This window comes from Callithrix jacchus, chromosome 3 (genome assembly GCF_049354715.1).
Source record: "Callithrix jacchus isolate 240 chromosome 3, calJac240_pri, whole genome shotgun sequence".
Classification (NCBI taxonomy): domain Eukaryota; kingdom Metazoa; phylum Chordata; class Mammalia; order Primates; family Cebidae; genus Callithrix; species Callithrix jacchus.
The window spans coordinates 45,587,913-45,603,408 of NC_133504.1; the positions used below are offsets into that span (position 1 = coordinate 45,587,913).

Below are 15,496 nucleotides of genomic sequence, written 5' to 3' on the forward strand. Positions count from 1 at the left end.
AAAAAAGCAGAATGTTTCTGCCATCAGCCCCATTACACAGACCAAAATAATAGTTTAGCAGCCAATTTCTGCTATTAACAGAACTCAAGGGAAAGAAATGACAGAAAAGCAAGCCAGGGATGGTGAAACTAATTATAATGACAAGCACATTATTAGAGACAGGTAATGGGCGGAAAACTACTTCATCATCAGTGTTTTCTCAATCCACTAAGCCTGTGCAGATATAGGTGTAAAGAGGCCTGCTTGTTCAGCAGCAGGTGTGGAATAATTGGTGCTGATGTGAGGGGGTAGAGAGAAGACAGAATACACACTACAAATAAAAGTAGACAAAAATCCATTGCCTTGTCTTAGATTCAGATAGGAGATTCTTCTTAAGATGCTCTGTGGTTTGTTTGTTTGTTTGTTTTTTCTGTAGAAACAAGAGCAATCTGTGATAGAATCATGGCAGCAAATTCTTAATCCTTTTCAGATTACTAATATCTGAGAATCTGAGGTAACCTGAGACTCTTTTCTCTCCCTTGAAAATAGCCTTTAATTCAATGACCATTTGGAGCTGTGAGGGAAAAAAATGAAAGAAAGAAAAGAAAATAGCCATTAGCTCATGTGTACACAGTTCACGGTGTGTACAATATCCAGAACTTCAAGGGCCCATTTTGGGCTCTAGATGAAGGACTTCCACCATAGAATATTGGAAGTAAATGTCAATGGACTGCTTAAATTACATCCATAACTGGAGTATTTTGTGATAATTAAAAGCGAGGGAGACCTATTACCCCCTACTGTAGACCAACCTCCAACATATTATGAGGTGAAAAATGCAAGATACAGGATAGATTTTATGTTATTTTAGGTATTGTTTGTGTTAAATGTGAATGCAGTTGTATGGTGATGTATGAAAAGTTGGTAACAAAGGTTGTCTTCTGTGAAGGAACTGGATAGGAGAAAACAGGGAACCTGGTTTTCACTGTATGCATTTTGACCTCTTTTGAATTTCAGACCATGTGGAGGCATTACCTGTGACAAGATAGTAAAGCAATAATCTTTTTAAAATAGCTGAACATAAGCATAATTAGACTGAAAGAAACTGGGAAAATTATCTCTTCTCATCTTTCCTACTTCTGAAGAACTGCTTCCCCTATTGACCCTCAGAGTCTGATAAGTAGAAATTTTTAAAATAAAAAATAGTGATTTATCTGAAAGATTATATTATTCAAGGTTACAAATAGAAACTAGTTATTATGAACTAAATATGTCTAAATTAGACAAATTCAAAATTTTATATCTGCATTATTTCCTTCTAAATTGAATCCAAAAAAGAGTTTTTATTTTTCTGGTAACTTTATGGAAAATTTTATGGCCATTATTGCCTGAAAAAGTAATGAAAGAAACCAGAAGTTTCCTCTTTTGTTTTCTTATTTTTAAGTGGTTTTGTTCTGGTTCGTTTGGCAGAAGTGTTATCTCAGCTTAATCTTCTAACTTTTTCCTTATGATGGAATTTATGTTATTGGATTTGTTTCAGTTAGAAAAGTAAAATATATTCATTGTAACAAGTTAAATAATTCAGAGATTTTGGGTTAAAAAAATGTAATCTCCCCACAGTGACCAATGTGAACAAAGTATGCAGTCTTCTGTGCCTTTGGGCATGCCAAAACCAAGTTTACACATATCTACATAGTGGACTTTTTCCAGAAATTTTTACCATACTATACCTGTTACTCAGAAGAGTGCTTTTTTCTTTTTTTTTTTTTTCTGAGACGGAGTCTCATTCTGTCACCCAGGCTGGAGTGCAGTGGCACAATCTCAGCTCACTGCAGCCTCTGCCTCCCAGGTTCATGCAATTCTCCTGCCTCAGCCTCATGAGTAGCTGAGATTACAGGCATGCATCACCACACCCAGCTAATTTTTGTAGTTTTAGTAGAGACGGGGTTTCACCATGTTGGCCAGTATGGTCTCAATCTCTTGACCTTAGGTGATCTGCCCACCTCAGTCTCCCAAAGTGCTGGGATTACAGGTGTGAGCCTCCATGCCCAGCCAGCAGAGTGCTTTATTAAACAATGACATTTATCATTTCTCTTCAGAATAATAGGTCTAAGTCCAACTCATTTTCTCCTTATACCCCTATACCTGCCTGATACCTCATAATATATCATAACTGGTTCAGTATTTCCCATTGTTGGAATATCAGGTTGTTTCATTGGTTTTTTATTTGGGGGTGTGTTGTTTGTTTTGTTCCTTGTTGGGTTTTGCCACTACAAAAAATGCTTCAGTAAATACTCTCAGAAACTTGTTCACGCGTATTGATGCTTTTATTTCTGAAGAATAAATTTCTGAAAGTGGGACTACTAGTCAAAGGTTATGAACTTTAAACATTTTAACTAGTACTGATGATCCAGTTTCTCACCTAGTGGTGTCTAGAGTACCCCAACATGAAGGGCCAGCCTTGCTTTATATGTTGCCCACTTATAATTTCTGTTGGAAAAAATAGACCTCTGATGAAAAGACTTAAAAAGTGAACTTACCATGTTGCTAGAGAGAAACTTGCACACCATCATAAGGTAAAAAGCAGGGCTCTGCCTCCACCTTCTCATTGAAGTGATGCTGTTTATCCTCCCCACTAATCTGCACTCCTCACATGGATCACAGCCCAGACAACATGCAGACAGAGAGGCAGATGCAGAGCTCACTGACTCAGTGAGCACAGCTTGGGGAGATCATTAAACAGACCACTCCTGCCAAACAGCCTGTGGTGGTGGAACACAAAGACTTCCTTGCCTCGCTACATGGAGAAAGAAATTTTTTCCCGGAGACCTGTATAGTAGAATAATTACACATTATCTGAGTGCCAGTAATTAAAGAACATCTAATAGTATTAAAAAGTAAAAGAAAACAAGAGAGAGAGTGAATAAGCTAGGACACTTTGAATACTTCATAAGTTATATCTATGCTACTTCAATTTAAATTCTTCAGTTTAAAACAAAAAATGATTGGACTCTTGAACACGATAGGTGACATCTGCCCACGCTGTGTACAGGATTTCCTGAGGTCATTCCTCCCACAGCAAGCGCGTTTTGGATGCCCCCTGTGTTCAGCCCTCAGGGGTGCTGATTGGCCTCTTTTCTCCTTTCCCTGCCCGCCCCCACCCCCATCTATGCCCTCACTTGTGAAATGTGAGTATGTAGGTGGTATACTGGACCAGAATTTAATTTGATTTGGGAAACAATTTAAGTCATTCCATGCTCAAGATTTTCTTCCCCCTTCACACACACCCAAAAAGCATCACTGAATAAAATTTTAAACTAATAACCAACTGGTTATTGGTACCAAAAGCAGCTATTAAAGAAATAGCACTTTAGGCCAGGCATGAAGGCTCACACCTATAATCCTAGCACTTTGAGAAGCCAAGGTGGCTTCTCACTTGACCCCGAAAGGTCGATACCAGCCTGGGCAACATAATAAAACTTCATCTCTTTAAAAAATAAAAATTAGCCAAGTATGGTGGCACAGTCCTGTAGTCCCAGATACTCAGGAGGCCAAGGTGGGAGGACTGCTTGAACCCAGGAGGAAGTTGAGGCTGCAATGAGCCATGATTGCACCATTGTACTCCAGCTTGGGTGACAGAGTGAGACCATGTCTCAAAAAAAAAAAAAAAAAGAAAGAAAGAAAGAAAGAAATGAAAAGTAGGGCACTATGAATGATTATTGGAAGAACTATTCAGATATGTAAAATCCAGTTGTTGGAAAGACAGTCAAACAATGTCACCTCCCTCCCTCACCTATTGCACTCCTGTTTCCTTCTGCAACCTGCTTCCCCTCTGCCCATACCTTGTTCTGCTTTTTCATCTTTCAATATACTTCTCACCTTCAAATATACCACATGAATTCCTTATCTGTTATATGTATTGTTTCTTGTCCCCATCTCCCTGCTGGAATGTAAGCTTCATGAAGGCAGAGTTATGTGCTTTGTTCACTGCTATAGTCCCAGTACATAGAAGGTTTAATGCATAGCAGGCACCCAGTCAATATTGAATGAACAAAAGTGAAAAATCAAACTACAAAGAAATTTATATAAAATGATCCTGGATGTGTCTTTCAAAACATCTGTATAATAGTAATACATGTAATATTTATAGAAAATACATAGACATACCATAATTTTAGACAGTAATTTTAGAGAGATTATAATATAAGAGGTTTTCTTTTTCTATTTTCTGTAATTCTTAATTTTTCTCTTTTGCAACAAATACTACTTTGAAGTTAAAAAGTACTGTTATACTTGTTCTTATATATTTGTTATAATAAAATTAAAGAATTAAGGAATTTGGTTAAATCTAAAAATGAACTTTGTTGTTTTATGGGTGACAGGTCACAGCAGAAGAAAGTTATATGGTTAATATAGTAGTCTTTTTTTTTTTAAGTTTGATAAGATTCTTTTGATAATCTTGGTTTTTTTGAATGTAAGACGCCTCACTCACTGTGAGCTGGCAAGATTCCAGAGAGGAGTCATCTATTTTTTTTTCTCAAGTAGTGTAATAATAATTTTAGCTAGCTTGCCATCTGGGGACCCTTCCTAACTGGTAGATAAGAAACTTAAAATAGAATTGTACTTTACCATCATACCTCCCCACCCAGCACTGTTACTGGCATAAATATGTAAGCAAGTTGTTGGTGAGAGAGTGATGCCTTTGGCAGGGTGTCTGATGGTGGGGTTGCCTGAAAACTGGGTGGAAGAGAAGGTAAAGTACCAGATTGCTAAAATGGTTTTTATTCTTAGCTCAGCACTTCATGTATCCTGCAAAGAACTGGTCAGCAAAATATGCTTATTGAATTGCACCTCATAACAGGCAGAATGTGAATGCTGTTCATCACAGGAGCTATGGAGTGCATCGTTTTATAGGGATTATCTCCCCACAGGCAAGATCCATAGAACAGGTGCAGAATTACAGCATATACTCATTTCCCCTCTTGTTAAATAAAGTCAAAGACAGTTTCATGCGATCCTATGTGCTGAGTAGTAGAATATCCATTATAGAGCATTTTCTTTTATTTTTGCTAATCTTTATATTTGTAGATTTCCCTTTTTAAAAAAAAAAATAAAGTTACATTTTTCCAAACCACTAAAAAGGACATTTATATTAAAGACTTTCAGTAAAAAGATTTACAGCTATGCTTTTGTTTAAAGTAAGCTTTTTGTTTAAAGTAAGTATGCTTTTGTTTCTCCTAAGCATATACTGTCCATTTAAAAGATTGGGTTAATGCATTACTTTTAATGGCAAAAAACACAATTACTTAATAAATCGCTTAAGACAGAGGAATGCCGAGTCATATATCCTTGCCCCAAAATTAAATATTTGAAGAGATATGTCTTATATTTATGGGATAGAATGTTTTTTATTTTCGTTTTACTGAAGTGTAGTTTTACTCAACTAAATATGAGACTGCTGAGCACCTTCCCTGTGCCAGGCACGGCACTGGGTAGGATGGGTGCCCTGGGAGTACATATTCCAGGACAGGCACAAGGGGTGTCCAGGGAAAGAGTCTTTCTTTCCTCTCTGGGGCATCTGGGAGGCTTTAGGATGTGGGAAAGATGGTCTCCTTCTCTCAATTGCCTCTCATTTTCAGGCAGACATGTATGAAATGATTACACTCCCCTGAAAGATCAGCTTCTACATAATTCAAGATCATCCTCGATCTCTCTCATCAGAGAAAGAAAAGCCACATGAATTATTTACAGAACACTAAGTTATTTCCTTTTATGAGCTCCAACTTTGTTTTTGTCTCTGCAAACTGAGATTTTGTTTATCCATGAATAGTTTCCCCTGGGGCATGAAAAATATGACTCTTAAATTATGAATGAGGTTTTTTGTTTCAGTCCATGTTAACTAAAACATGCAAAATAAACTGTGTTTTTCATTAGATCCCTTTCAGCTCCCTGCAAAAACAGAACCAATAAAAGAACGAGCAGTTCAACCAGCACCCACCAGGAAGCCCACTGTAATTCGAATTCCAGCCAAACCAGGAAAATGTAAGCACTTCTCTGCCTTCTTTATTTGCTTCTTCAAGAGCTTAGGAGAAATATATGCTAATTTATCAATGTCTGTTTTTGAAGTTATATATAATCTGCCATTCATAGTCAAAGCTATTTAAAAGCAAATTGTTTTTTTCACAGTTCTTCAAAGAATTAGTACAGTAAATTTGAATTTTTTCTTTTCTTTTTGGAGGTGGGGAGTCTCACTCTCTTACCCAGGCTGGAGTGCTGTGGAGCAATCTTGGCTCACTGTAACCTCTACCTCCTGGGTTCAAGCAATTCTCCTGTCTCAGCCTCCCAAATAGCGGGGACTACAGGTGCACACCACCACGCCTGGCTAATTTTTATATTTTTAGTAGAGGCAGAGTTTCACCACATTGGTCAGGCTGCGGATTTCATTTTTCTTTAATGATGTCTTTAGACAGAGAACAGAGGGAGACTGAAATTTAGAACAATTGTTATATTCCATGTTAATACCTCTGGTACAGATTTGTTGGGAAAGTAACCTAAACCAATAGCAAATAAAGTTGTATATGTCTATCAATCAGGAGTATATTATTCCAGTCAGCATAATCTCAAATATGGCTATGTGAATTCTGTGAAGATTAGTAGCCAAAAGCTTTAAAAACTCATAATAGTTTATAAAAATAATTCTTAATTTAGTGTAACGTTACATTTTGATTTACTTCCTTACTTGATTTTTTAATGGTATAACAAATGAAATTATATAAGCGCTCTAATAATTACGTCATAAAGAAATCTGATAGTTATCATAATGGGAAAGCCACAAGGGCCAGAACTATTTCTTTTAGGTGTGAGATTATTTAAAAGGTGATTAAAAGTATGTTTATATATGCGTACACACACACAGTGGGTTCCAGAGAAGTTCCTGGCACTGCTTGGAGTGATCACACAGCTTTCTGTGAGGGCCTTTGATTTCATTTATATCTGCACTGCCTTTATATAGCCCACATGCATTCTTGCCTTTGTCTAATAAGAGATTCTGCCCACTTCATTCCTCCTAAAGCAGAACAAGCATTTCACTCTTTCATCTGTAGCACCCAGGATTATACTGCAGGAATATTCCCTGTGTTGTAGGGGGTTTGGTTTTTCTATAAAGCACTACCCAGAAGGATCATGTTAGTTTTTTATCTTCTTGATGATTCTGTTATTAACTGATGGTTCTCAGCCAAGTAGCAAGAAAATTTAACTGAGTTGCTATGGAGAATGAGGAGGAGAAAAAAAACAAGGGTATCAAATTCTGGTTCTAGTTTCTTTGGAAGTTATATTTCATTTCTTTAGAGGTAATATTTTAATGTTAGATTTAAAAACTGGTGGTAGGTGGTAGGCCAGGCATGGTGGCTCACACCTGTAATCCCAGCACTTTGGGAGGCCAAGGTGGGCAGATCACTTGAGGCCAGGAGTTCAAGACCAGCCTGGCCAACATGGTGAAGCCCCATCTCTATCAGAAATACAAAAAAATTAGCCAAGCATGGTGGCACATCCCTGTAATCCCAGCTACTAGAGAGGCTGAGGCACAAGAATCGCTTGAACTCGGGAGGTGGAGGTTGAAGTGAGCTGAGATAACACCACTGCACTTCAACCTGGACAATAGAGCAAGACTCTATCTCAAAGAAAAAAAAAAGTGGTATATTTCTTTTGGCAGCATTATATAGCCCATAAATCAGTAAAATGATAGCTCATTGGGTTGTTTGCCTGTTTGCTATTACTTTGTTAAATGTATTCTGGATTTTAACAGGTATAGTAACATATAATGTTAAGAAATATTGCCGTGGGTTTTAAGTAATACAACTTTTACAGAAATTAGTAATAAATACAAATTTTTTTTTTTTTTTTTTTTGAGATGGAGTTTCGCTCTTGTTACCCAGGCTGGAGTGCAATGGCGTGATCTCGGCTCACCGCAACCTCCGCCTCCTGGGTTCAGGCAATTCTCCTGCCTCAGCCTCCTGAGTTGCTGGGATTATAGGCACACACCACCATGCCCAGCTAATTTTTTGTATTTTTAGTAGAGACGGGGTTTCACCATGTTGACCAGGATGGTCTTGATCACCCCAGGTTTGATGATTCACTAGGAGGACTCACAGGACTCAACATATAGTTGTATGTATGGCTCTTATGTATTATAGCAAAAGTATATGAGGTACAATCAGCAAAGAGAAAAGGAAAATGGGGTGAAGTCTGGAAGAAACCAGATACACACTTACAAGAGCCTTCTACTGGTATAATCAGAGAACATACTTAACTCCTCCAGCAATTAGTTGTGACGATACGTGTGAAATGTTGACCAGAGAAGCTCATTAGCGATTCAGTGCCCCGGATTTTTATTGGGGGCTGTTTATATAGGCACTCCTAAAAATTTTGGCACATACCAAAATTCCAGATTCCCAGAAGAAAAGCAGATGTTCAGCATAAACCATATTCTGTTTTATCAGTTTTGAGGATGGCAAGAACTGTCCCAAAGTTCAAGCTCTTATATGCCAGTCCGTGACCAATCTTGTGGCTGGACGTGGTGGTTCACACCTCTAATTCCAGCACTTAAGGAGGCAGAAGCGGGTGGATCACCTGAAGTCATGAGTTCAAGACCAGCCTGGCCAACATGGCAAAATCCTGTCTCTACTAACAATACAAAAATTAGCTGGGGATGGTGGCATGCCTCAGGCTGAGGCAGGAGAATCACTTGAACTGGGAGGCAGAGGTTGCAGTGAGTCAAGATCGCTGTATTGCACTCCAGCCTGGGCGACAAGAGCAAAACAAAACAAAAAAAGGGACCAATCTTGTAAGCAGGACTTTATAGGGATGAAGTTTCAGGCCTGCTATGTTTACTTTTTCTGTACCATGTAAACTACATTAATGAGCTCTGGAATCCTGAAAAGGATATGCTGAGGAAGCAGCCTTAATTATTATCCTGACAAAGCTCCAAGAAATGGTAGAAAGTTGAATTCTAGGAGTTCGAGACCAGCGTGGCCAACAAGGTGAAACCTCATCTCTTCTAAAAACATAAAAATTAGCCTGGCATAAAAAAGAATGCGTTCATGTCCTTTGCAGGGACATAGATAAAGCTGGAAGCCATCACTCTTAGCAAAATAACACAGGAACAGAAAACCAAACACCGAATGTTCTCACTCATAAGTGGGAGTTGAACAATAAGAACACATGGACACAGGAAGGGGAACAACATACACTGGGGCCTGTCAGGGGTAGGGGGCAAGGCAAGAGAGCATTAGGACAAATACCTAATGCATTTGTCCTTAAAACCTAGTTAACAGGTTGATAGGTGAAACAAACTATCATGGCACATGTATATCTATGTAACCTACACATTCAGCACATGTATCTCAGAACTTAAAATTTCATTTAATTATTTTTTAAAAGAATAAAAATAAAGGCGTAATTAAATTAGCCAGGCATGGTGGCACACACCTGTAAACCACAGCTACCTGGGAGGCTAAGGTAGGAGAATTGCTTGAACCCAGGAGTCAAAAGTTGCAGTGAGCCAAGATCACACCACTGCATTCCAGCCTGTGCAACAAAGCATGACTTCATCTAAAAAAAAAAAGAAAGGAAAGTTGGATTCTATGCTGCTAAATGTGGAAGAACTGAAATGACAGAATGGTTCCTAGAGACTTTTTTCTATTTGTATCAAAAATCAATTCCTCAGCATTTTATTAATATAATCATTAACCAATGCATATATTCTGTGGAGGAAAAAGAATGAAACTTTGGTGTCTGAAAAATTTGGAATGGTCAAGGGAAAAAGGAACTAGCTTCTTGGTGCAGATGTCCTTGAACTTATTTGAACCTGTCAACCTGTCAGCTTCTTTCCCCTGGGGCCTGTTTCTTCTGACCAGGTTGTCCTTTTCCCAGAGGTCTGCATAGCTCCCTCCCTCACCAATCCTTCAGGTCTTTATTCAGTGCCACTTTTTCTCAGAGACCTTCCCTGACTACATTATTTAAAATTGGAAATTTCTTACCTCCACATCCCACACACATTCACACGAGATACTCCCTATGTTCCTCCTTTCAGTAAGCTTTCTCCTTTCTACTTTCATATTACTGCTGTGTACTCTTAAATATTTGTCACGACAGTTTTATATTCTAAATGGTCAACTATTTCCTTGTAAGAATAAGGAAACCACAGCACAGAAAATATCTTGAAGATGGTGACTAAGTTGGATTTTTTTTAATGTATATCTTAATTCCCAGAGCAGCCTTGCCTCTCACTAAGAATGTTTACCTCGCTCTAAGTCATTGTTTTCCGAGTTGCTAGCCTGGGTATTTTCTTCCCTTTGAGAATGTTTTCCTGTCTCAGGACAAAACAGGAACCTGACAAATCATCTTCTTGTTATAGATTTTTCACTTGAAGTGGAAGTAGGGAGTGTACATTTGAAAAAAAAGAGAGAGAGACAGAATGCTCACCTGCTCATCTGCTCATCTCCTTTTAATGCCTAAACCAAACAGTGTAAAAGATGGCTTTAGTATCCTTCGGTATGTTACAGTCATCCACTCTCCAATTGTTTTTGCACACTCATTTTAATTAGCTGTCACTAATCAAATCTGATCATCTTTGTTTCATTCTTTTTAAAATAAGTGAGGGGTACATTATCACTGATACAGGTGTGGTTTGGATATAAAGGTACTGTTTGTTTAATTGAGGTCAATTACATTCATTAAACAGAAGCTAATGAATTAGAAAACACATTGAATTCTTTTTGGATAATGGAGTGTTGGATACACCACCAATTAAGAAGCAGCATGGTGGCCAGGCAAGATGGCTCATGCCTGTAATCCCAGCACTTTGGGAGGCCAAGGCGGGTGGATCACAAGGTCAGGAGTTCAAGAACCGCCTGACCCACATGGTGAAACCCTGTCTCTACTAAAAATACAAAAAATTAGCTGAGCATGGTAGCACATGCCTGTGATCCCAGCTACTCAGGAGGCTGAGGCAGGAGAATTGCTTGAACCTGGAAGGTGGAGGTTGCAGTGAGCTGAGGTCACTCCACTGTACTCCAACCTGGGCAATCTTGGTATGCGTCAAGATCTCTGTCTCAAAATAAATAAATTATTTAATTAAATTAATTTAATAGACTGTCTCAAAAATAAATTAATTAAATTGAATAAAAAGAAGCAGCATGGCTTGTCAAAATGAACATGGGCTTTTAGGTTCAAAACAATGAATCTGACAGTTACTAGCAGTAAGACATTCAATATCACATTTATTTTCTTATCACATTATTTAGCTTCAGTTTCTTCATCTGTAAAACAGGATATCATCTAGTGTAGCCCTATGCAATAGAACTTTCTGTAAAGATAGAAATGTTTTGAAACTGTGCTGGTAGCCACTAGTCACAAGTGGCTATTTAATATTTGAAATGTGGCTAGTGCAACTGAGGAACTAAAATTTTAATTTAATTTAAATTAATTAAGATTTAAGACTAAAGCCGGGAGCGGTGGCTCAGCCTGTAATCCCAGCACTTTGGGAGGCCAAGGCAGGCGGATCACAAGGTCAAGAGATCAAGACCATCCTGGCCAACATAGTGAAACCCCCCGTCTCTACTAAAATATAAAAAATTAGCTGGGCGTGGTGGCACGCGTCTGTAGTCCCAGCTGCTTGGGAGGCTGAAGCAAGAGAATTGCTTGAACCTGGGAGGCAGAGGTTGCAGTGAGCGGAGATCGCGCCACTGCACTTTAGCCTGGCGCCTGGCAACAGAACGAGACCCTGTCTCAAAAAAAAAAAAAAAGATTTAAGACTAAATCATCACATGTAGCTACCAGCTAGTAGACTGGACAAATCTAACACATAGATCTTGGTTGGAGAAATATATGTAAATATAGAGCCTAACTTAATGCCTGGCACGCAAACGGTTGTCAACAATGCTGGTGGTATTATTTTCACTCTCTATAAAACATATAGTAAAATTAACTGATGTTGACTAACACATGAATTTTCTGAGGTTTTCTGGGAGTTCTTTCTCATTTGCCTATTTGTGTGTATCTTTTATGATAGCCAATTTTCTAATTAAACAGCAAAGGCTGGGCCCGGTGGCTCACACCTGTAATCCCAACACTTTGGGAGGCTGAGGCAGATGGGTCACAAAGTCAGGAGTTTGAGATCAGCCTCACCAACATTGTGAAATCCCGCTCTTCTAAGAATACAAAAATTAGCTGGGTATAATGGCGCATGCCTGCAATCCCAGCTACTCAGGAGGCTGAGGCAGGAGAATCGCTTGAACCTGAGAGACGGAGGTTGAAGTGAGCCAAGATCACGCAATTGCACTCCAGTCTGGGCAACAGAGTGAGACCTGAACTAAAAAAAAATTTATATTTATGCACACACACACACACACACACAGAGTAAAATTAACTGATGTTGACTAACACATGAATTTGCTGAGGTTTGCTGGGAGCACTTTCTCATTTGCTTAACTATTTGTGTGTATCTTTTATGATAGCCATTTTTTAAATAAACTAAGCAGCAATCATTTTATTCTTTGGAATCCCAAAGACTAGAAATTATTGATGAATTACTGCTATTTTTTCTAGGTTTACATGAGAATCCACAAAGCCCACCTCCTCTCCCTGCTGAAAAACCTATTGGAAACACTTTCAGTACAGTATCTGGAAAACTCAGTAATGTTGACAGAACTAGAAACTCGGTAAGTGGTCATTATAGATTGTATTAGGTTGAAGAGGTAGCTATGCATTGATTATGAATAGTCAGCTGATATCTAAATTATTTTACTTCTGGTCAGATTAAAAACAAAAAGTCTTTATTAGAAACCAGTGTCTAAGCCCCATGTACTTATATAATGTGGTCTTCAATATGTTAAAAGTCCCTATAGAGAGATTAGGCCAACTCATTGTACTTCATTATAAAATAATTTGTATACCAACTTAATGACATTGTCTTTTAAATGGAAATAATAATTAGAAGGTTATTAAAATCTCTAAAAACCTTTAATATCTATGGAAATAACTTTAGTCAAGTTGTCGGTTTTTATTTAAAATACCCAATTAGTGATCAAAATTTAAGATAATTACTATAAGAATTTTTAAATCTGAAATTTAAGAAAAATGTTTTTTTAATTTAAAAAAATAGTGTTTTACTGTGTACTTGTTAAGATGGTAGTCAAAGAGATTTTTTGTGTATATATATATATATATATATATATATATATATATTTTTTTTTTTTTTTTTTTTTTCATTTCAACCTCAATATCCTCATACTTTTTTTCTGGTCTTCCAACTTTTGTGGTTTATTGGGAAAACACATAAAACATGTAATTACATAAGTGGTTTAAGAAAAAGAATAAAGGTCGCTGGGTGAGGTGGCTCATGCCTGTAATCCCAGCACTTTGGGAGGCCAAGGCAGGTGGATCACCTGAGGTCAGGAGTTCGAGACCAGCCTGTGAAACCTTGTCTCTACTAAAAATACAAAAATTAGCCCGGTGTGGTGGTGGCTGCCTGTAATCCCAGCTACTCAGGAGGCTGAGGCAGGAGAATCGCTCGAACCCGGGAGATGGAGGTTGCAGTGAGCCAGGATCATGCCACTGTACTGTAGCCTGGACAAGAGTGAGACTCCATCTCAAAAAAAAAAAAAAAGAAGAAGAAAATCTTTTGGAGGACTTTATGGGAAGCCCAAGAGAAAGCTTCTGATTCTTTTCTTTTTTAAATTGACAAATAATAATTGTACATATTCTTGGGATACATACTGATGTTTCAGTACATATACTATATAGGGATCAGATCCGGCTAATTAGCATATCTGTCATCTTAAACATTTTTCACTTCTTCTTTTTGGAATGTTCAATATCTTCCTTCCAGCTGTTTGAAACTATATATTATTGTTAACTATAGTCATCCTATAGTGGTATAGAACACTATAATTTATTCTTCCTATCTAGGTGTAATTTTGTATTCTTTAACAAACCTCCCTATCTCTCCCTTCTCCCTAACCTTCTCAGCCTCTAGTATCCTCTGTTCTGTTTTATTTCTATGAGATCAACTTATTTTTAGCTTCCATATATGAATTAGAACAAGCAGCATTTAACTTTCTGTTCCTGGCTTATTTCACTTAACATAATATCCTCCAGTTCCATTTATGTTGCCACAGATGACAGGATTCCATTCTTTTTAAGGCTGGATAGTATTCCATGTTGCATACATACCATATTTTCTTTATCCATTTATCTGTTGTTGGACACCTAGGTTGATTCTGTATCTTGGCTATTGTGAGTAATGCTGCAGTAAACATGGATGTGCAGATGTCTCTTCAATGTGATTTCCTTTCCTTTGAATAAATTCCCAGTAGTGGGATTGCTGGATCATATGGTACAGCTGGAGACAGATGTCTCTTCAATGTGATTTCCTTTCCTTTGAATAAATTCCCAGTAGTGGGATTGCTGGATCATATGGTACAGTTTTTTCCTCAAAAAACTACAAAAAATTTGTAGTTTTTTGAGGAACTCCCATCCTGTTCTCTACAATGGTTGTACAAGGTTACACTCTCACTAACAGTGTATAAGAGTTCCCCTTTTTCTGCATCCTTCCCAGCATTTGTTATTTTTTTATCTTTTAGATACTAGCCATCTCGACTGGGGTGAGATGATACCTCATTGCCATATTGATGTGAATTTCCCTGATGATTATTGTATTTTAATGTATTTGTTCGGCCATTTGTGTATCTTCTTTTGAGAAATAGCCAGATCATTTGCCTATTTTTTGTTTTCTTTTTTGAGATAGGTTCTTACTCTGTCTCCTGGGCTGGTGTGCAGTGGTATGATCACAGTTCACTGCAGCCTTAACCTCCTGGGCTCAGGTGATTCTCCCACCTCAGCCTTCTGAGTAGCTGGAACTCTAGGCACATGCCACCACACCCAACTAATAATTTGTATTTTTTGTAGAGACAAGAACACCACATTGGTCAGGCTGTTCTTGAACTCCTGGATTCAAGCAATCCTCCAACCTCCACCTCCCAAAGTTTATTTGCCCATTTAAAATTCAGATTGTTTAGGTTTTTTGCTGTTAATGAGGTTTCAGTTTCTTTTGTATTCTCGATACTAATGTCCTGTCAGATAAGTGGTTTGCAAACATTTCCTGCCATTCTATATGTTGTCTTTTCACTCTGTTAATCGTTTCCTTTACTGTCCAAAAGATTTTTGGTTGATATAAGCTAATTTGTTTATTTTTGCTTTTGTTGCCTGTGTTTTTGAGGTCTTATTCATAAAATCTTTTCCAATACCAATGTCCTGAAGTGTTTTCCTGCTTTCTTCTAGTAGTTTTATTGTTTCAGATCTTAGATTGTGGTCTTCAAGTTGTGTTTTATATAGAGTGTGTGAGAGGGTTTTGTTTCATTCTTCTTCATATGGATATCTAGTTTTCCCCAGCACCATTTATTGAAGAGACTATGCTTTCCCCAAAGAGTGTTCTTGGCACTTTTGTCAAAAATCAGTT

The 15,496-nt window shown here is 37.8% G+C and overlaps 1 protein-coding gene across 32 annotated transcripts in view; it reads left to right on the top strand.

Annotated features, from left to right (window-relative positions):
• SH3D19 (SH3 domain containing 19) overlaps positions 1–15,496 on the top strand; it is a 206,407-nt gene that overhangs the window by 153,964 nt on the left and 36,947 nt on the right. For all 32 annotated transcript variants that reach the window (XM_078366404.1, XM_078366429.1, XM_078366417.1 and 29 more), the window contains 2 exons: positions 5,914–6,021; positions 12,586–12,698. In XM_078366404.1, coding sequence (XP_078222530.1) covers positions 5,914–6,021; positions 12,586–12,698 — 221 coding nt within the window. The remainder of the gene's footprint in view (positions 1–5,913; positions 6,022–12,585; positions 12,699–15,496) is intronic.